Here is a 22892-nt window from a genome sequence, read left to right as displayed (position 1 = left end):
GAAGGACATCCGAATTGCACGTCATATTTGCGATGAACGTGCTTTGGCTTTAATGTTATTTGTAACCAATCAATGGTTAAAAGGCCACAAGCGAATTAAGGTAAGATTATTGAAACATGTCAAGCTACGCCTTATCATATTTAATACAATTATCTGTGGGCTGGTCATTCATTACTATTTCAACCTTTTTGGTGCACACTAGTGATTTTTAAAATAAGTCTCTATGTCTCAATGGTTGCAGGCGTTGTACTTATGAACCACTGCCCACGTATTTTCAAAGCCACCATTACATTCAATGAAGAATTGAATCTGAATATTTCGCTCTTCTCTTTTAAACATTCACTTAAACAATGATTCTTATAAATATACATACACGCCAGAAATTCAGTTAACATTAGTCTTTGATCTAATGATCTGATATAGTCCTACGTCACCCTTTCGTACAACCTTTAGGGCTGTATACCTTGTAGGTTTTTTATATGAGCGGAACTGCTAAACAAGCAAACCATGTGCCAACAAACGGGACAGTATCTGGGGAATATGGCGGGAGAGGCAGAACTTTCTCAAACAGGTAAAAAGGCTACTCATCTTCTGATGTATCAACAAATTACAAGAATTGGAACGATACATAATTTGTATACTAACCAATCGATAACCTACCAGACTTTACAAAGATATAATTAATAAAGAAAATGCACGCATAATTGACGATCAACATTTCAATAGGACAGAAGTCCTGTAAGCCTTGACCCTCAATTGATCAACCAAAAAATCAACGCAATCTGATCAACCGAGTACACCTGTACCCTTTTCATATTTGTCGACCAACATTTGAAAAGGGCGAATAAGCCAACTGTCAAACAGAACGAGTGAGAGTTATATTTTGCTGGAGCAGCATAGGAAAATGAACTCTCACTCGTTCTGCTTGACAGTTGGCTTATCCGCCCTTTTCAAATGTTGGTCGACATTTCATACTCCGATTTCGGCATATTCTTTTTGAAATAATCACCCCTATTCTGTATTTCGAACGAAGCTTTATTTCGTTCGACTTGTTTCGAACGAGATGCTTTGCCCGTTTGATTTTGCTGGCGGAAATTTCGTTCGAAAAAACTTTCGCTCAAAATATAGAATAGCTGTGAATGTCTAAGGGCTACTGTTTCCCGTTATTTAGCGGTATATGGTTAAACCGCTCAGCGGGGATTTGGGAGGGATTTATACTGATCAAGCAGGTACAGTCAAAACAGACTGTAAAATCGCCACACAACTTGCTCGGATACATAATCGCAAAATGAACCAATAAACATAGAGTAAAAGCAAAGCAAAGCCTAGGTGCTGCATTCCGTTATCGAAACTTGACCTTCTGTTTTTATACGACAGACTTCGCAGTCAGCTGTTAGAGTGCAGGACAATTGCAGGGCCAGTTGTTACGATTCTTTTGACTCTAACAGCCTTTCCCAGTTGAGATTCGAACATACGACGACTGGTTTATTAGACCAGCGTCATACCTCGAAGCCAACTGGGAGGCAAAACATAGAGTACTAACCTGAAAATACTACCAGTCCCTAGGATGCCTTGGAAATCCTAGATAAAAAAGAATATTCACACCAAAAATCAAACGACAAGAGGTGGCAACTCCTTTAGAGTTCGGTTAGCGAAAGGCAGCAAGTTTGAATTGCGAATATTGTTGAGTAAGGCAGAAAACTAGTCCTACAATGACAATTTCAGTGTTATTGTTCCATTATCCCAACAATTTCGTCATTCTTAGCTTTGGTTACTTGCACCTTTGTAATTTTATGCTGGTGTACTAGGCTGGCTTCTGGTTTATTCGGGCGACGTCGATCGGTACTGCATTTCACCATACCTGGCTATGTCCCGCCGGTATTTAGTTGACCAAGAACTCAGCCACCGTAGGTAACGACTCTTGGTGATACTGAATTAGCTTAACACTTGTCGCCGGTCGTGATGACAATGTCCTCCGAACGAATCCGAACCAAGTACAAAAAGGCCCCTCAAGGACCTATTTGAGGGTATTAGCCACAATATAAAACCTAGCTTTATACCTAGAATCGCCAGCACCAGCATTGACTTTTTAAATATTTACCTTTGGTTTCACTAGATTCGAGGTGTTTATTCACTACTGAATTGTTCCCGATCAGAAAACTACAATAAACCTTACAATTATTATTCAGTTTACAATAAATATACTTAAAAACTTCCTAACAATTCACTTTCCACTGCAAGAAAACAACAATAATGCTTGATCGCCTGTTCCTCAGGTTAGGGACGGCTCTAATAGCGTCTGTCTCGAATCGGGTGCTTGAATATGAAACGCTGTATCCCGCAAAACTAAGGCATCACGTCCCCGGTAAGGTAGTATACCGAAACTTTCATATACCATGAACAAGGAAACTAGAAATACGGAACGGTTTGGGACATGACCAGAAACAAGGACGGTTAATGGATTTTTTTTAAAAAAAAGGACATTGACTTGAGTGTATAAAAACTATCGAGGCAATACTCATTGCACACTCAAATCTGCCTATTAGGTACTCTTCAGTATCCTTTTCTGTAGACTGAGACTATTAGTGGACCACGGATTCATGACGGGTCAGATGTTTACCCTGTGTCGGTTACTAGATAAGTTTCGGGAGTACAATTTTCTGTTTGGGGCCATTGAGGCGACGAACAGATATCACCTCAAAAATATAGGTAAGCTGACAGATGATATATGTCGCTTCTGCAATTTTGAGATCGAGACCTCGGAACATATACTATGTCAATGCAGCGCACTAATTCAGCGCAGATTGCGTTTTCTCGGAAAGGGCGTTCTAACGCCTAGCGAGATATGGTCTGCTGAAACAAAAAAGGTACTAAAGTTCATTAAGAAAGTCATACTTTCTTAGGGAAAAATGCACTCTTCCTCATAGTGATGGAACGAACTGATTATGCATAAACAGTAAATCGGAGTATACCACAATAGATCTAACTAATAATCGCAATGGTTTAGACTCCTATCCACCTTTTCGCGCGCTTAATGGCGGCTAGTGGGTACAGTTTTCGACAATGTTTATTTGCTTTTGGGAACTCCGCTCACGTATGCTTGAAAGTTCTACAACAATTAAGGCTGTAAATATCAACTCGACGTGAATACAGTTGCCAAAGGCATGCTAACGTTCTCCGAAAGTTATACCCACTAGCCGCCATTACGCACGCGAAAAGGTCGATAAAAAAGGCGACGTACGATTCAGTCAAACGAAATGAGCTGTGACAGATAATGCTGTAGAACATGGAAGTATGAATATTGGATATCATATATTTCAATAAATTCGATATAAATCTAACGATAATAAAGTATAATCTGAGCACAGTCGTGACAACGTATGTTGAGAATAAAGAGTAATTTACATGCCTCGCTCATTAGAGTCAAACAGATTATTTAAAAAAACATTGGGATTAAAATATGTCGGCCTATAATCGTTGCGCGCACAACTTCAACTTTTTTTATATTTAAGGTAAGGCTTTAAAATGCTTATCGCTATTTGGAAAAAAGCCACATAAAACATTTAAACAAATGCTTCAATGCAACAAGCAACTAACGAGGATATTTCTAACAACCAGCATCTAGTAGTGTGCACATCTACACCCCGTCGATAGGCTGGCAGGCAGCAAATTTTATTCGCCAGGACTTGCAGGTCCACTGACAGAAGCATTAGCGTAGTATTCCAGCACGGCTTGTTTGTACAGAGTAGCAATTGTCTTAGCCGCATTTAAGATCATCTCCGAGCGACCGACCGAGGTGTAAGTCTTGTGCCATTCCGTGTGTGCAGTCTGTGAATATTGTTCATATTATAGTGTGTAACATTTATAGCACTGAACTAGATAACTTACATTTAAGTTTTTCGCCATCACACTACCAACCGTTACAGCGAATCCAGTTTCTTTCAACTGGTAGTCGTCCATTGTGTCAGCTTGAATAGATGCTATGACTGGCAATGGAATTGGTGTCATCTGCGTAACCGATTTCAAAAGAATATTCTTGGCATAATCAAAAAGAACAATTACTCCCGCATCAAACCATCTACAAAACAAATACGCATGATACATCTTCATCAACATCTAGTTTACAAAATCCCATACTGCTCCGGAAACAATTCAACCAAAAAATTTTCCACGGCTACCACTGGCAAATGGTCATCCACACGCGGGTTGGCTGCCCGAATGCAATTGATGCGATGTTCGGCACCCTTCAAGCCTGCAGCAAAACCTACTGGCTGTGCTGCTATAGCTACCGCTTGAGCTGACAATCCACTGGAAAAAAGCTTATTAAATAATGTCTTTGTTTCCCAACCGTTAACCAATATAAAATATACGTACATTACGGTAGCTTTCCCGAAAACCGTTTGAAAAGCCTCCCTTATCGGGCGAACTTTGTCGTCTTTATCCGATGCAACGATAACTTCGGTATCCCCTCCGGAATCTAAAACGGTAACGTTTTAAAGTTATACTTTTATTTAACTTAATCGAATAAAAAAAACCATACTGATGTACTCCTTCATCTGAGGATCCAGTGTCGTTACGATCGTATCAACCGAACTTTTAGCTTTTTCCGCAACCTTCTGAAGGATACCGTTGCTGCTAACAGCACCCTTCACCCAACCAAACAGAGCCGAACCGCTCTGCGTGATAGGACTTAAGGCATCCGCCAATGGTTCCGGATTTAGGACCATATTGGCAAAATCTCGCCTTGTCGTACTGGAAACACCACCGTCCTCTCGCACGGCACTCGAGAGATCTGCTGCTGCAGCGGCACCAGTGGTATCCTTACTGGAAGGGATTGCCGGACTGAACGTAGTAGGAATGAATGGGTCCGTTTCGGTTTCCTTCTTAAGTGATTCATCCGGTTGGTCCGCAGCAGCAGCTGTAGGCTGCTGCGCAGCAACTGCAGTGATGAAACTTGGCAACTCCGAAGGAGGATTTACGTTCGACAGAATATTTCCCGTTTTCTTTTGGTTCTCGGACATCATTTAATATTACTAAACAAATTTACGCTTCGCCTTAAACCAAATTGTGTAAAAACTTGTTTGTTTTTGAAATACTTGTACTTCCACTTTTGTTATTGTTGTTGATCATTACAACTTTTAGTACAGAAATATCCCCCATAAAAAAATTTAGACTTTTTTCTGTTACCCAAACCGGAATTTTACGCAAATGTCGGATGTGCAACAGAAATCGAACATTTTTGATGATTCGTGACAATCATTTTACAATCATACACTCTGCCTCTAGCCTCTCGTTACAATTTTGGGTTGAAGACATTGAAGAAACACAAAATTTTTAACCTACAATGGCATAAATAGTATCAAGTCGTCTTTAACCTTGGTTTTAACCTTTGTTATAGGGTATACACACTTAATCGGTTCGGTAAAATTTTACCGAAATCTAAACAGCAGAACGTTCGGTAAAAATTTTTATTGCACCAAACATTATTAATGATCTGTAAACGTCGATTCGCACCATCGAAATTTTTACCGAACGTTCAGCTGTTTAGATTTCGGTAAAATTTTACCGAATTCGGTGCTTTTTGTTAAGTGTGTATGTATTATATTTCACCCCCTGGAACAGCGGTTTTTGTCCGCAAACCCCCTGACGATATTTCACAAAAAAATGTACCCTCTGCAAAAAAATCAATTCATATGACTTTATGTGTAACATTTTGTTGAAGAACATTGACCAAAATAGGTTATCAAGAGTTTCTTCCTTAAAAACCAAATGTCGTTATCATCATCGTCCGCGTAGTCGTCTTCCTTCGACTCGATTCTGGGTCACTCGTCACCAATTTCCTATGAGCCTTACTCTGGCTCTGGTGACCATCCAGAGGTCGCCTAGCTTCGCCGTCGCAAGTCGCTTTCGATATGGTCAAGCGACCTTGCACGTTGGGTCCCTCTGTTGCTGGTGCCGGTGGCCCAGTAAACCATTTGATTTGTATATCTCGATTGCAACTAAGATATACGAAATCATATCTGAACGAAAAAGTTATATTTCACGCCATATAAGAACATATATGTACCAAAGTGGAGGCGATATACGTGCGAAAATTTCGGCAATTATTTGTAATTCTATTTTGCGTAGTTTTTATAACACGCAACTAAATACTCCTGAATATATGATTAAGATATAATCAAATAATGCAATCGTCTATACTGCTTTATAATTCACAGTCATGAGTTGTATATGAAGACACGCACGACTGCAAAACAACTTATTGTTCACTTCGATTTGACATACTCTAATCATTATACAATTCCAATGTGAAATTGACATGAAAACGATTTAATGTGAACTTTCTATTACGATTTTGTGTTATCTGGGGGGATTGTTGAAGAGTTGTCGCACTGTCGGTCGGCGTCATTCGACGCATTTAATTTCAGCACAATCCTTATTGCTTGGAAGATAACGCCGAAGATACCGAAGCGATTTAATGCAAAATAGCACTTTTATGAGCGATATAGCACTTTGGATGGTACAATTTTCCTTGCAATTGACAATATTTCCACAGGGAAAAGTAATATATTTATAACAGTGTCTTGCCCCTCGGGTCAATCAACGTTTTCTCTACAAGAATTTATGATTTTTATCATTAATCAGCGTTTTATTATTGGAATTGGGCATTTAAAACCCCGTATGTACTAATTTTCGCCTCCATGCGGAAAGACGCAGACCTTGTAGAACACTATTGAATTGTTTTGCGGTCCGACATTTCGTTTAGAAATTATAAGCAAAAATGTGAAAATTACGTGACATGATTTTCTCCGGAACCGCTCGACCGATTTCAACAATTTTAGCACAGACTAACAGACGTAACACCTCGAACAAATTTTCTAACAAAACGTCGTTTTAATGACACCCCTAAAACTTGGAAAAAACATTAGCATCACCTGGTGCAATCTTCGCGCTACGCAAAGCAGCTTGCTATAAATTAAGCAATGCTATAAATTTACTTGTATATTATCTAACAACAGCGCCAATGCCAGCGATCAGCGTTCTCGCGCAGCGACTGTGGTTTCAGACTTGGCTTAAGTGAACATTTGAAATGATCATTTTTATTGGCGATGGAATGAGGCTTCAGTGTTACGTCTGTTAGTCTGTGATTTTAGTATCAAATGGAAGGTCTTGCTACTGTAAAAATTTGGTAAGAGTTTTATTGAAAACAGTCTACAGTCTTACCTGACCCATTCACCTTTTCGCGTGCGTAATGGTAGCTAGTGGGTACAATCTTCGGAGAACGTTAGCATGCCTTTGGCAATTTTATTTACGTCAATTTGAAATTTCCAGCCTTAATTGTTGTTTTAGGACTTTCAAGCATACGTGAGCGGAGTTCCTAAAAGCGAATAAACATTGTCGAAAAATATACCCACTACAGAGACTATAGATTACAGAGGCGACGAGGCACTCAAAATGCGCTAAATTTTGAATCAAAACGGACAGTAACCTTTATTTGTGATGATCTCCATTTTGATTCAAAATTTAGCGGTCGCCGGTAAGTTCCCTCGGAGCTAACAGGGTGGGGTACAAGGGCAATATCTTTCGAGACCATTCGAACCAACACGAACCCACGAAGACAACGTTTATAGAGTGACTATTGAGATTGCTGACAGCTTCCGTACGCACACTATGCCGCGTATACGTACACGCGATTTGTTGCTGTTGCTGTTGGTTTTTCCATGTCGTTTTTCAAACTGGGGGAAAACAAACCACCAACACAACCGAAAATTAGCAAGCTCTATATATAGAGTGGCGACAATGTCAAAATTGGAATGATAATTAGTGTCATTCCAATCGAGCAGACGACCTATCCAATGCGTATGCAGGAAAGAGAAAGAAAATTCGTATTGCATACATTTGGGATGGCATGTCGCCACTCTGTATATAGTCACTCTAAACGTATATTCGCTATCCACCTTTTCGCGCGCTTAATGGCGGCTAGTGGGTACAGTTTTCGACAATGTTTATTTGCTTTTGGGAACTCCGCTCACGTATGCTTGAAAGTTCTACAACAACAATTAAGGCTGTAAATATCAACTTGACGTGAATAAAGTTGCCAAAGGCATGCTAGCGTTCTCCGAAAGTTGTACCCACTAGCCGCCATTACGCACGCGAAAAGGTCGATAACGGAGCCGAAAAAGATTTTTTAGCCTCTGTTCACACGGTTCGCACTTACATGAAATCCCATGCCGAACTAACAACGCGTGCGAGAAAACAAAAGCAAAAATATTTTTGACCCTCTTTTTCTCATTCAAAAACCAGAAAAATATCAACAGCTCCGTCATAGCTTCGTCGAAATGATCGAAATAATGGTCACGTTCTCATGTTCGAATGGTTCGACTTCGAGTCGTTTTAAAAAAAACGCCAGGTTTTAGTACTATTGTGTACATGTCGTGTTCTCGCCTTTTTGAAAATGACGTCGCGACAAGCGTCGCGAAATACCGTTAATGTCAAATTATTTGACAGTTGACGTCTTTCGATTTTTCTTCCTTTCTTTTCTGCTTTTGACACAATCAGCACAAATTGCTATTTTGCTGACGAACAATTTTGGCGTTTTAGAATTTTGTGCGGGTACACTACGGAACGCTGCCAAAATAGAGCAGAAGTGAATACAGTAAAATTAAAGATAAGCACCGTTTTATAGTTGAGAATATAGTTTCTTGTGTCAGCGCCGTTAACAGCGAGGCTAGCTAGCATAGCTTAAGTGCACAAGGCGTGTCGTCGATCATTGGAATTGAAAGTGCTTTTGTTGTAGCCTCTTCAAATCGTAGCAGAAACCGCACGGGAAAAATGATGGAGAACAACGGAACTGGTGAGGAGCACCAGCAGCAGCAACAGCAAGAACCAACGGGACAGCCACCACTGTTCGACAATGTGGATATTACTTCGCCGGATGATGAGAACGAAACCGATATCTTCGAGTCGGCTATTCAGGTATGTAAAAATCACACGGATTGGTCACTGGGTTACATTGAAAGAAAATGATGACAAAAATGCTTCACACTTCGTAAACGTTATGCTTTTCTCGTTTCTCTGTGCGAGAAAGAAGCAATTCAATAAATTGGATTAATCGATGGTGTCTGATTTGAATGCGTTTCATGATCGTAAAGAGATGCCAGATGAATCATTCTTGTGTTATTTTTTTCTTTTTCGTATGGAAACATATTTCATATATAGTTTGAAATCGCTTATCAGTAGATAAGCTGGTTTGCTAAATGGGCGTTACTAATGGTACAGTGAAAGAAGCAAACACTGTACTGTAGCGTTTAGTGTTTGGAACTTGTTTTATGTGATAGAAAACATTAATAATTACTGACAGAGTGGAAACGAAAGAATGGATAAAGTGATATCTAATGTAAAAAAATAACACAAAATATTGTTGCGTCAAATTTTGCTATTTCATTCCTATTAGGAACCTCTCTCACCGGTACTCGAGGATGTTCCAACTACCGAAGCAGGGGACGTTTTTATTGAAATTTCTGTGTCTGATCCCCAAAAGGTCGGGGATGGCATGGGATCGTACCTAGCGTATAAGTAAGTAATCTAATCAATAAAAAATCCTAAAAAAGTCATAAAACACACCATTGTTTCAGAGTTTCAACAAAAACTAACATTCTTAAGTTTAAGAAACGTCAGTTTTTCACGATGCGTCGCTTTAGCGACTTTCTTGGGTTGCACGATCTGCTGGTTAGTAAGTATCTCCGACTTGGCCGTATTATTCCACCTGCCCCGGAAAAGAATATCATCGGAACGACTAAAGTAAAAATGAGCAGTCAACCGCAAAACGAACCAGGAACCGGTATTAATCTGGAATGGGTCGAAAATCGTCGTGCCTCATTAGAACGATTTCTTAATCGGGTTGCACAGCATCCGTTCCTCTGTCAAGATGGGGACTTTGTTAACTTTCTCGAAAGTGATCAGGAACTACCGCGGGCAGTAAATACGGCAGCTCTCAGCGGGGCTGGTGTTATGAGATTATTTAACAAAGTCGGTGAGACTGTGAATAAAATTACCTACAAAATGGATGAAACCGATCCGTGGTTTAACGACAAGATCAACGAAGTGGAAACAATCGATGCTCACATGCAGAAGTTGCATTCGGCCATCAAGGCACTAGTCAACCACCGCCGCGAGCTGGCTACACTGACAGGTGGTGTGGCCAAATCAGCCGCCCTTTTGAGTACCTGCGAGGAGCACACGGGGCTTTCGCAAGCGCTTTCTCAGTTGGCCGACGTGGAGGAAAAGGTCGAACTGCTACGCTCCGAGCAGGCCAATTCCGATCTGTACATCCTATCGGAAACGATTAAAGACTACATCGGCCTGTTCGGGGCCATAAAAGATGTTTTTCATGAGCGTGTTAAAGTTTTCCAAAACTGGCAGCATGCGCAGATGCAGTTAACGAAAAAACGTGAAAACAAAGCCAAACTAGAACTGCAAGAACGAAGGGATAAGCTAGATCTGGCACAAAAGGAAGTTGAAGAGGTAAATTGTTTATGTTAAGCATGATCACTTAGAATTCATGCAAAAGTATTCATTTTCAGTGGGAAGCAAAGGTTCAACGTTGTCAGAAAGAGTTCGACAATATTTCCAGCGAAATCAAACGAGAGATGGAACGTTTCGAGTTAACTCGTGCACGTGACTTCAAATCGACCATCATAAAGTATCTAGAAGATCAAATGGCGCATCAGCAGCAGGTAAGATCTAGGTTCGAAATAAACTACGGCTGATGGTAATTTACGAATTTCCGTTTGCAGCAAATGAAATACTGGGAAGCCATCGTGCCAGTAGCGAAGGAAATTGCCTGAGACGAAGAGAACGCGACGACGACGACGACCACGACAAGCGCCAGCTTCGCAGACGACGAGAGCAACGGCCGCAAGCAGATCAGCACGTTGCGTTTGTCTATAAATCTCGCCGACGCCAACGCTAGAATTTCATAGACTATAACATCCCATTTTTCTTGCTATCGCAGAACGGCTTTCTATCGACATTCAATGCTTCTAACCGCGAACAGAATATTTTTGTTAATTTTCAATTGTTACGGATATGCGCAGCAAAAAAGTGTATTATAACTAATTACAGGTTATATTTTTTTGTAAGTTTGCATAAATGTGAAAGGTACGACCAATTAAATTTTGATTTTCCGTCCTCTAAAAAGTGACGTGTAAATAAATTGTTTAAAACCTCGAACAACTTGGTGTTCTTAGGGCGAATAACCCGGCAGGACATATCAAGCATTAGCTGGTATAATTGCAAAGGTACTGTAAATAAAAAAGCATCGTCAAGTGGAGCAGATGTACATCTCGAATTGCCCGGAAAAGCATTAGATTGGTGGAATAATGTACAATTGGAAATCTTTATAAACATTTTCTAATATGCAGACAACCGTAGACGTATCGTAGTTGAAAAAAAGCTCTTTAGAACACTGTTTTACCACTTTTTGAAGTGCTAAGGCTAACATTTATATGTAATGCATAATATGCAATATAATGCTGAGGGTAGGTTTTGTTTGGCTGAAACGAAAAATATACACCCCCTTCCGGCAAACGTGCGTGAGACGAATGCGCTAGTTTAGGTCAATCGCGAGTACTGTAGTTAAATTGATACATCTAGTTACATAAACTCATCGAATTGTTAGGCAACAGTTTATAGAACACCAGTAAGCAGTTTACATTATTACACTTTTCCTATTACAGCCTGCATTTATGATCTGCCTCATTTCCAAAACATGTAATTAAATACACCTCCAAGCACTTATTTGAACGTAACGGCTTGAAACTTTGCGTCCATGCAAAACAATCAATCTTAGATCGAATTGCAAAGAATCTAGGGATAGTCAGAAAAGCATTCCATAACTCGATACTTGTTAAACAAAAATATCCCTCGGATCAGCGTGTGGCAGAAGCTTCCTTCGTCTTGTTCTCAAACATCTGTTATAATTATTGTCATTATTACAATCATAAGAAACGAAAGGTGACGCTGCCGGCGCACACGGAGCGCCAGCGTGGCACCATCTACGTATAGTCTGCTAAGTAATTTTCTATTTTTCTCGTGGAGATCCCAACTATTTAGTCGCTTACGATTATGTTCTATGTGCTATGTACACTAGCGTGATACCTTATAATTGTCTATATTTCATACGAAACAGGAAAGAAAAGAAAAAATGATAAATTATTGTTAACTATTTCTCTTTGAAAAGTATATATCTGTGAACAATTGATGAAATAAAGTTTAGGTATTCCACAACAAAGCGAAATAGATGTTTGTTTTAGAGTTGATTTCTGTTGCAATTGCTGCTGGTAATCTCAAATTGAATCACTATGACCAGGTAGCTTGTCACCGAGGTGATTATCTGTGAAAAAACGACAGAATTGCCAAAAAATCGTGGTCAAAATTCATAAAATACTCACCGAAAGCAAAGTCGTGTAACCAATTGTGATGCCGAGCGCAGTGAACCTTACTGGTTGGTGAATCAGTTGAATCAGAAACAGTTCAATCTGAAAATTGGTCGCAATCGGTAAATAATTTGAGATCTTTTATAATAAAATACTTGCACACACATTTTGTTTCAGGCGTACGTCCAAGTCCAACATATTAAAGCGGTATAGTATTTCCGCTGTTTTGCGAGACTGAAAAAAAGTGACCTTAATATAACTAGAGTTATGAAACATTGCACTTTGATACTGGTGTTCGGGAATTTGAGACAGTAAAAAAAATCAGTCGTTTCCCATTTATAAATCAGACCGGTAATTGCTCCCAGAATAAAGCTAACCTACATCACTAGATGGAACACAACGGGACACTGCGTCGCATCGATTTATGAATTGGGCGAGTAGCTGACCGCCCGTCCAGCTTTCGTCAGTCATTTCGGTCTTATGTGAGACTCAGAAAACAAGCCCTGTCACTAGATTTCACTAAACAGAACAATGCTGGCGATACCTCCTTAGCTGGACATCAAATCTATTATGTATTACCAGAACGTTCGTGGCGATTTGTGGCTGGTTAAATTGTTGACTTATTCCTGTGAACCCCCGAATGTGACTTCTACATTGCTCGATAACTATTTTCATTTAATCAGCTTTTTTGTTATTTGTTTACCATCTACTGTTGTGATCGTAATCATTGCAATAACAGCAAGACACGTAGCGGCGGACTCTTGATCGCTCTAATCCTCTGATTGACTATCAGATGTTCGATCGACGTCGTAGTGCTGCAGGAGGTGTGCTGGAAGAGCTCAACGGTACGTACGTTCAGAGATGGACATACCATCTACCAGAGCTGCGGCAACACACACGAGCTGGGTACAGCTTTCATAGTGATGGGCGACATGCGGAAACAGGTGATTGGGTGGTGACCAATCAATCCTCGAATGTTCAGGTTGCGAATCAAGAGCCGATTCTTCAATATAAGCATCATCAACGTGTACAGCCCTCACCTCAGAAGTACTGATGACGACAAGGATGAATTCTACGCGTAGTTGGAGAGTGAATACGACCGCTGCCTAGAACATGATAACAAGATCGTCATCGGGGATTTCAATGCTCAGGTCGGCCAGGAGGAGAAATACAAACCGGTGATTGGAAAGTTCAGCGCACACCAGCGGACCAATGAAACGGACCGAAGACTTATCGACTTTGCCGCCTCCAAGAACATGGCCGTACGTAGGAGCTTTTTCCAGCATAGAATCCATCACAAGTACACCTGGAGGTCACCAAATCAGACAAAATCACAGTTCGACCACGTTTTGATCGACAGTCGGCACTTCTCAGACATTATCGACGACCATAGGGGTCGGATTCTGCTTGAAGCTCTGGCAAAGCTTAACGTAGATCTGGTCAACGTCGGCAACACAAGTACCTTCAGTAGGAACGGTGCGGAGTCTATCATCGACGTGACATTCGGCAGTCCTGGTCTGATAGGAGACTGGAGGGTAGACAATGGCTACACTCACAGTGACCATCAGGCGGTCCGCTATGGTGTCGGTCAGATAACGAGGCGGCAGGCGGCGAGTAGGGCCAACACTCCAACCACCCGTGGATGGAAGACATCATACTTCGATTTCGAAGTATTTGTGGAAGCGATCCGGAGAGAGTGCGGTGATCGCGATATGCCCGATCCGAACGCTGATCATTTGGTTGAGGTACTGTCGCGAGTCCAAGTGCCGGTGTCGCTGTACAGAATTCTGGAAAATTATTTCCAGAATCGTGTGCTATGCTACAACACGGAGGAGGGTCAGAAATGCGTTCCAATCACCTCAGGGGTTCCGCAAGGTTCCATACTGGGCCCGGTGTTGTGGAACGTCATGTATGACGAGGTGTTGCAGCTAAAGTTCCCGGTAGGGGTGGCGATTGTCGGCTTTGCGGATGGTATCACCTTGGAAGTCTACGGTGAATCTATCAGAGAGGTTGAGTTGACGGCTGCCCACTCTATAAGCATTGTTGAAGATTGGATGCGATCTAGGAAACTGGACCTAGCGCATCATAAAACGGAGGTTATCGTGGTGAACAACCGCAAGTCGGTGTAGCAAGCAAATATCAGCGTCGGGGACTGCACTATTTCGTCAACGCGGTCCTTAAAACTCCTTGGAGTCATGGTCGACGACAAGCTCAAGTTCGGGAGCTACGTCGACTATGCCTGCAAGAAGGCTTCCACAGCTATTTTGGCATTGTCTCGTATGATGTATAATAGCTCTGCGGTATATGGCAGCAAGCGAAGGCTTTTAGCCAACGTGGTCCAGTCCATACTCAGGTATGGCGGGCCGGTCCCAGCAAACATTTTCGTACGTATATCCAAGTAACAAATATGATATATGTACCGATATGTATCTAGAAAAATCGCAATCGATGCAAGAAACCAGCATAAGCGTACTGTTTTGGAGGCGATATACGTACTTCAAATTATATGAAAACATTTCACATTCATAAGTATTTGTATACGATGAAATCCGACTCAACATGATTAGTTCCATAATGCTATACAATTCTGTGACGACAATCGTATGTGAGTCAGTTACTATCATTTTGTACGAATAAATGTAAACTAGGGTGCGCTTTATTAAGCTTTATGTACGATCTCGAGTTTGTTTAGCGATGTTTAAGATGATTTTCACACATTATTATACGATTTGTGGTTTGCTGGGGTGTGGTCATCGGCGTTAGGTACCAAAAGCTATCTAGCCAAGCTGGAAAGCACCTATCGTCTCATGTGCTGAAGAGTGGCGAGTGCGTATCGCACAGTTTCACATGACGCAATCTGCGTCTTAGCGGGTATGATGCCTATTGATATCATCATCAGCGAGGACGTAGAGTGCTTCAACCAACGTGGAACTAGAGGCATACGGAGTACCACAAGATCGGCCTCGATGATCACATGGCAGCGGGCATGGTCTGATTCCACAAAAGGCCGGTGGACACATAGACTTATCCTGGAACTATCCGGATGAGTCAACAGGCGCCATGGCGAAGTCAACTTTCACCTGACATAGATTCTGTCAGGGCATGGTTGTTTTAGACAGTATCTGCACAAGTTTGGGCATGCGGAATCCCCCGAATGCGCAGACGTTGAGGAAACTGCAGAACATGCTTTCTTCATATGCCCTCGTTTCGCGAGCGTGAGAAGCAACATGATGGCAGTTAGCGGACAGGACACTACTCCGGATAACTTAGTCCAAAGGATGTGTTCTAGCTCGGACGTCTGGGGTGCGGTCAATGCGGCTGCTACCCAGATCGTACTTGAGCTACAAAACCGCTGGAAAGCCGATCAACGGCGAATAAACAGCCTAACTACCATAGTCCAGTAGTTATCTAAGAGTGTGCGTTAAGCACAATAGCCCCTCCCTGAAGTAATACCGATAAGGTGGTTCCAGGGGGGATTGATGCTGGAGACTCGAGTAGGGTTTTAGTGGGTCTGGATCCTCACGCCCCAGTAGGGAGGTCGGGATACCAAACCCCACTCCCTGGGTTGTCTTCTCAGGTGTCTGATAGCAGATTTCCCTACTCGTTAAAAAAAAGACATTATCGATGTCAGATACTATCGAAGCGCTCACGTTGACTCGGACCACTACCTAGTGATAGTTAAGATGCGTCCAAGACTCTCCGTTGTGAACAATATTCGATACCGACGACGCCAGCCTCGGTTAGATCTCGCGGGGCTGAAGCCAGACGTCGCCGCAAACTATGCGCATTCACTCGAAGCTGCGCTACCGGAAGAGGACAAGCTGGACGAAGCCCCTCTCGAGGACTATTGGAACACTATCAAAACAGCCATCAGCAGTGTAGCGGAGAGCTCCATCAGGCATGTGGCCCGGAATCAGCAGAACGATTGGTTTGACGATGAATGTAGAAGGGTGATGGATGAGGAGAACGCTGCGCGGGCGTCCAAGATGCGCAGTGCCACACGTCAGAACGTGGAAAGACACAAACAGAAGAAGATGCAGCGAAACCAAATGTTTCGGGAGAAAAAGCGCTACCTGAAAGAGCAGCAATACGCAAATTTGGAGCGGCTGCATCGTTCTCAGGAAACGCGGAAGTTCTACCAGAAACTGAACGAAGGCCGCAAAGGCTTTGTGCCGCGAGCCGAAATGTGTCGGGATAAGACTGACAGTATTCTGACGGGCGATAGTGAGGTGACCGATAGGTGGAAGCAGCACTTCGACGAACACCTGAATGACACCCAGGTGGAGAACTATGGCGGCGGGGAAGCGATTTCGACGGTGCAACAAAGGGGGAAGAGGTGCCAGCCCCAACGATTGGCGAAGGTAAGGAGGTCATCATACAGCTAAAGAACAACAAGTCAGCTGGGAAAGATGGCATCGGAGCGGAGCTTATTAAAATGGGACCAGAAAAGCTGGTCGTTTGTATGCACTGGCTAATTGTTAGGATTTGGGATACGGAACAGCTGCCGGAGGAGTGGAAAGATGGGGTTATCTACCCGATCTATAAAAAGGGCGGCAAGTTGGACTGTGAGAACTATCGAGCGATCATCGTTTTCAATGCCGCCTATAAAGTGCTGTCCCAAATCATTTTCCGCCGACTATCGCTAATTGCGAACAGATTTGTGGGAACTAATCAAGCCGTCGAAAGTCGGTCTACAACGGATCAAATATTTACACTGCGGCAAATCCTCCAAAAAAGCCGTGAATACAGAGTTTCCACACATCATTTGTTCTTTGACTACAAAGCCGCATATGATACCATCGACCAGAAAGAGCTATGAAAAATCATGGACAAGAACAGCTTCCCCAGGAAGCATATCAAACTGATTAAATCTACGGTGGATGGTACACAGTGCTGTGTTCGGATTTTGGGTGGATTGTCAAGTTCATTCGAATCACACAGAGGGCTTCGTCAAGGTGATGGTCTTTCATGCCTGCTGTTCAACATAGCACTAAAAGGTATTATGAACCGAGCGGTTATCAACACGCGGGGCACGATATTCAATTAGTCTGCTTTGCCGATGACATGGATATTATTGGCAGAACATCTGTGGCGTTACACCAGACTAAAGCGCGAAGCAGAAAAGATTGGGTTAAAGGTAAATACGTCTAAAACAAAGTAATTGCTGGCCAGCGGAACCGAGGCCGAACGACACCGCTTGGGCGATAAGTTTGAGGTAGTTGATGAGTTTGTCTACCTTGGCTCACTGGTAACGACGGACAATGATACCAGCCGTGAGATTCGGAGGCGTATTATCAGCGGAAGTCGTATGGGCTTCACAAACAATTGCTATCGAGCGGACTAAGTTTCCGTACAAAGTGCACCCTGTACAAGACGCTTATTAGATCCGTTATTCTCTACGGGCATGAATCATGGACAATGCTCGAGGATAACCTGCTTTGTGTGGCGGAGTATGATCGTTTATCGAAGCATCTTGCGAAAGGGAAAAGTAGACCCGACATCCAGTCTAAATGCGTCGTTGAATCTTTTTACTATTATTATACTTGACTATTATCTCTTTACTATTATTTATTGTTGTCGGCGATGACTAGAGATCCCAAACATCCCAATCTTCCTAGCGTCCGATTTTAGTCTGGCGCAGTGCTGCCACAAATAAAGATCTTTGTGCATACATAAATTTGGGACCCTGCCCTTTTCTCCGGAGTATTTAATTTTCTCGGTCTAATCTTTTAAATTGCATAAAGAGTTTATGGAGTACTTTAAAATTCAGCAACATAAGTAGAGCCAGAAATCACAGCAGCTAAAATAATTGATGGGCCCCAAATTAATGCATGCGCAAATATCTGTATTTGTGGCAGCGCAGCGCTGGTCTGACGTAGATTACCTCTGCCATCCAAAGGTTTCCAGTAATGATGACAAGGTTCCTCTCGATTTGATGCCTGCTCGCCGGATCACACCTTCAATTGCGACGTTAAATAATATACAGCACACTCCAGAATGCCCCCAAAACACGCAGTAGCTAATCGCCCTCGACTGTATCGTATGCTACCCTAAAACTCACGAAAATATAATGGGGCGGTACGATGTACTCGACGGGTAAGACGCTACATAATATTATCAGATACTAATATATTAGGCCCTATTAAAGCCCTATAAATGTATATCTTTATACACTTTTAAATTAATTTACCCGTTAATTGGTTGAATTTAGCTAAAACTTGGTTAAAACTACTCAAAATGTCCTTAAAGCATACTAACTCAGACTTTAAGTAGTTTTTCTACCAAAAAATTGATAGTAGAAACTTAAAAGTGCGTTATTTGTCAGAAAATAATTCAATCATCGGTTGCAAGTAGCCAAAATTGGTTGAATTTATTACCGAAAATTCGAGTTTGTACTGTACACTTTAAGGGCATTTTGAGTAGTTTCGACCAAGTTTTAGATAAACCCGACCTATTTACAGGTAGAATCATTTAAGAGTGTAGGGCTTTAGGTTATATTGGGGTAGGAACGGTAAATTAATATTAATATTGCTGATTGCAAGAAAAAATTTACATTCAAGAGTGCGCGATCGGTCCTAAAACTGCTATTTTAGTTTAAATCGTATCAGTGTCTTCGGCGCACTTCTTGCTTGGAATATAACGAAAAAGTTTGCCGAAGATACTGTAGCGATTCGATCTAAAATAGCACTTTTATAAGCGATTGCGCACTTTTGAATGCAAAATTTTTCATGCAATCAGCAATATTAAAGTTAAAAAAATATTACCACAGGGCAAAGTAGTTGGGTTGTACTCTCGACACTTTTAGAGGATTTCTCGAAGAGTGAAAATTTGATCCGTAGTAGCACGGGCTCTGTACCCTGATACTGCCCTATGAAATCTCTTGTGAATATACGACGCAATATACGACTTGCGCGTATACGTTCGAATTAAAAATTCGTGTTTTGTTCAGTGAAGAGATCTTTTTTGAGCACTAAACATTCTGACGACCCACGAAGAGGCACCACTGGCCTTTCTAAATCATGTGTCTATAATCTTGGTAAACTTCCGCCTCCTCGAACGAGTTTTAAAGCTATTGTAAAATTTGATGGATTGTTCGTGTTGATTTTGCAACATTGACTATGAGACCTTCTGCCTTGGAGCAAGATTGGATTTTGGATCATACTGATTCAAGGATTGGCAGCTTTTATCATAATACACGCTTGCTCTGCATATCGATTCGCTGTTGGGAGAATAAGTCGTCGGACAGGTCGGGCTCGGGATCATTTCATTGCTCTATTGTCAAAGGGTTCCTGTTCCAGGGTAATCCTCGATATGGTTTACTAAAGCTCGAGTCATTTCCTAGTGGTTGGATCTGGAATGTTTTGACAGCGGTTTATTTTGAGTTGCAGTGCTTTCAGTGCTGTAAAGTTCGTCACGATTAATTTTGTTTCAAAAATGTTTCACTTGCAAGAAACAGCGAACCGAACATTAAGTTTGGATTTGAAGCACGCTTCTCATACATTTCCGTGTTGAGCGGTATACGATGGATTTTATTTGAAGGTGTTGAGAACAATTTGGGCAAACTTAGAGCTGTTGGATTATGATATCGCCAAGAAATTCAATACCAGCCAAAGTACCATCAAAAGGAGCCGTCGGTGAGAAGAATTTCGATCGTTTCGGGCCAGTAAGCAAACAGGACGCTATAGCAGAATCTATAGCTAAAAGATGCTCTGTACCAAAAGAAGTTGTACAATGAGGTTATTACGAAGTACAAAATGTGAATTCTCATTAACGAGGAAATGTACATGAAAATGATTTATGGTCTGCTTCCCGGACAAAAGTCGAGGTGATGTCCCTTGCAGGTTCGAATTCCTTTTTGCTGATAAATGTGCAGGATAGCTTATGATCTGGCAAGATATTTACAGTTGCGGACAAAAAACCCAGATTTTCGTGAACAGACAATTATAGCTTGGTCACCCAGATTGAGTAATGAAGAACAATCCACAAACCTCGTAAGCGTTGCTTCAATGACCCTTCCTCACCTATGTAATTCTTCGCTCTTTTTCCTTCTCGTCTTGTCACACTTTGTTTGGATACTAAAGCACCTTTGTTTCATTACTTTCTCCTACCGTTCCCTCTGTCTATTGGAAATATTACCGTTATAAAAATTAACAAAAAGGTTAGCGATGTTTTGGATAAGAGGCACTATACAAATCCTTTATGGTTGTATAACTTTAAAAAATGATAAACTTGGATTTAGGAAACGAGGGGCGTCAAATTCATGCTTGCTCCCAGCTATGTTTGCATCTTTGTGGGTAATCACAGTCTCTAACCAAATAGAAGTTACGCTCAATATGGGCGGTCATGGAATAGATCGCTCCGCACCTCGCGCAACATGTGAAAAGGGCCTATGTGCAAATGAGAGATTCACTTCGTGTCTCCTATCTTGCGTTTATCACGGCGACATAAATCCATTGCAATGCGCTTTTTCTAAACTAATAGCTAGCTAATAACGCCAGCAACCATTTCATGCAAAATTAATCCGTTCAAGTGCATTTGTAACACCGCGTGACAAGCGGAAGCGAGGAGACGCGAAGAGAAAATCTCTCGTTTGAACAGGCCTTTCCACATCTTACTCTAGACCTATGGTATCGGCATCTGTGGCTCGTGCAGCACGTTTCACACAATCGTGTGGCACATGCGAACACTTTAAACATGGTTCACGGAGATTATGGACCAGGGTACCAAGGCAACGATTTCAATTTATCAAAAATGATAATGAATTACCTCAACTAATTGTCAACTAATCGTTTTATACATACCTGTTCCATAGTAATTTCACAAGCGGATGCCATACAGTAAGCCTCGTACAAATTTAAAATACACATAAAGACCACGGCAAGATTCCTAGGCTCTGTCATACTAATGGCAAATCGAAAATATCGATAGATGCTAATAAATAAAAAATTCATCTAGAAAATAAACGAGAATGTAGCTGTAGTAACTAGACAGTAATGTTAACCAACCTGACCAAGCGTTAAAATGGTAATCAACGTATGAATCAAAAGCTGCGTGTAAGTTGACATCTTTTCCACTTTCTCCACTAATCCGACAATTTGGCTACGTAGAATCATAATTCGGCGAAGCTTTTGGGCATGTTTTTCCTGGTGATGCACCAGATTCCTATCAATTTCAAGTTCCCGCTTAACATCACAATGAAGGTTTACCAGCTTTTGATTCATTAGTTCGAACAGTTGATGTACGTACATAATCATTGTATAGTGCCATCCAATCATATGTATAATCAACAATTTGGGATAAAACGAGGTAAACATAGACAGCCCGTCTATTGCAGCTTTCTGAATTACTTTTTTCTGTATGCAGATACAAATCATAGGCAAAGCTATCAAAACCACACTGACTGCCATTTTCTTCAACACTCTTATATTAGCAGCTCCATATGACTCTCGTAAAGTATATCCAACGGCATCAGGAATTCGGATGAACTCCCGGTAAATCTCAACCATCTGTCCGTGACAGTAATATCGCCGGATCGTACCGAAAAACATCGAATGGACTAGCAGCATAGATTCTATGGCGTCCACCACGACCGTTACCGTGCTGCGTTGACCGTTTACCGCCAGCAGCTCGCTGGAAGTTTTGTAGTACATACACGGGATCAGAGTTAGTCCAACACTGTACAGCGTCAACAGTTTTGAAACCTGCAGCTCTCGTCTGCTACGGTTATAAATGTGTATCGTAAATCCAAGCAAAACAGACAGAAGGTAGAAAAATATTAAACAATTGCGAACTGCGGTGAATTGGTTCATTTTTATTATTTATTCGATGGTGACCATTGTCGTGATACTAAAACGCTGCGAACGATGATGTATTACCAACTAAAACTTGCTGGAGGATTCTCGACCAGTTTTCGAGGGTTGCGCTTATGAAATGGTGAGAGTGATTGATTGACAAGTATTGTTAACAGCATTCATTGTTAACATAATATGGGAAGTGAGGAAAGCTTTGACAAAGTATTACATGCTGCAGCACAATCCAGTAAGTTCGTTTAATTAATTATTGATTTGAATGCGATAACTTATGCTTAAGTTTGGAATAAATTACTATTTATTCTGTTTCAAAAAGGTTTCGCATGTTTGCTTTGCTTAATTGCTAGAATAACATCTATTCCAAAATTTATAGTCGGAATCTTGTATCAAATTTCATCACGTGTCGGATTACGCCCATGATCCACCGAAACACCACCGGTACAACACATTACGTCAAATAATTACAGCAGGTAACATGTGAAAATTTAGCACATCACCATTAAGGTTCGATAAATTTCCTACATTCAAAAGCACTTACTCTATCGTTATTCGTGTTTCGGCGTACCGACAAAAGCACTATTACTATTCAATAAAACAGCTCATATGCACGTGCTTCAATTTATCCCAACTGAAATAATGACGCGCC

General features: G+C 41.5%; 2 protein-coding genes across 2 annotated transcripts; one reads left to right on the top strand and one right to left on the bottom strand.

Annotated features, from left to right (window-relative positions):
• Window positions 1-3306: 3306 nt before the first annotated feature.
• Window positions 3307-5072, bottom strand: LOC128743159 (protein PRRC1-like). Its single transcript, XM_053839683.1, has 5 exons — window positions 4541-5072; window positions 4375-4477; window positions 4138-4308; window positions 3889-4078; window positions 3307-3828 (listed from the first exon to the last, which is right to left on the bottom strand). The coding sequence occupies exons 1-5, from the start codon at window positions 5022-5024 to the stop codon at window positions 3673-3675; spliced, it is 1104 nt and encodes a 367-aa protein (XP_053695658.1). The 5' UTR covers window positions 5025-5072; the 3' UTR covers window positions 3307-3672.
• A 3500-nt stretch (window positions 5073-8572) lies between these two features.
• LOC128741726 (sorting nexin-2) lies at window positions 8573-12283 on the top strand. Its single transcript, XM_053837715.1, has 5 exons — window positions 8573-8976; window positions 9455-9576; window positions 9636-10524; window positions 10584-10736; window positions 10797-12283. Exons 1-5 carry the CDS (start codon window positions 8833-8835, stop codon window positions 10845-10847), a joined length of 1359 nt encoding a protein of 452 aa, XP_053693690.1. The 5' UTR covers window positions 8573-8832; the 3' UTR covers window positions 10848-12283.
• Window positions 12284-22892: the final 10609 nt, after the last annotated feature.

Source organism: Sabethes cyaneus, chromosome 3 (genome assembly GCF_943734655.1).
Source record: "Sabethes cyaneus chromosome 3, idSabCyanKW18_F2, whole genome shotgun sequence".
In the NCBI taxonomy this organism is placed as follows: domain Eukaryota; kingdom Metazoa; phylum Arthropoda; class Insecta; order Diptera; family Culicidae; genus Sabethes; species Sabethes cyaneus.
The sequence above is the reverse complement of the archived record's forward strand: the minus strand, read 5'-3'. Positions and strand labels throughout refer to the sequence as shown.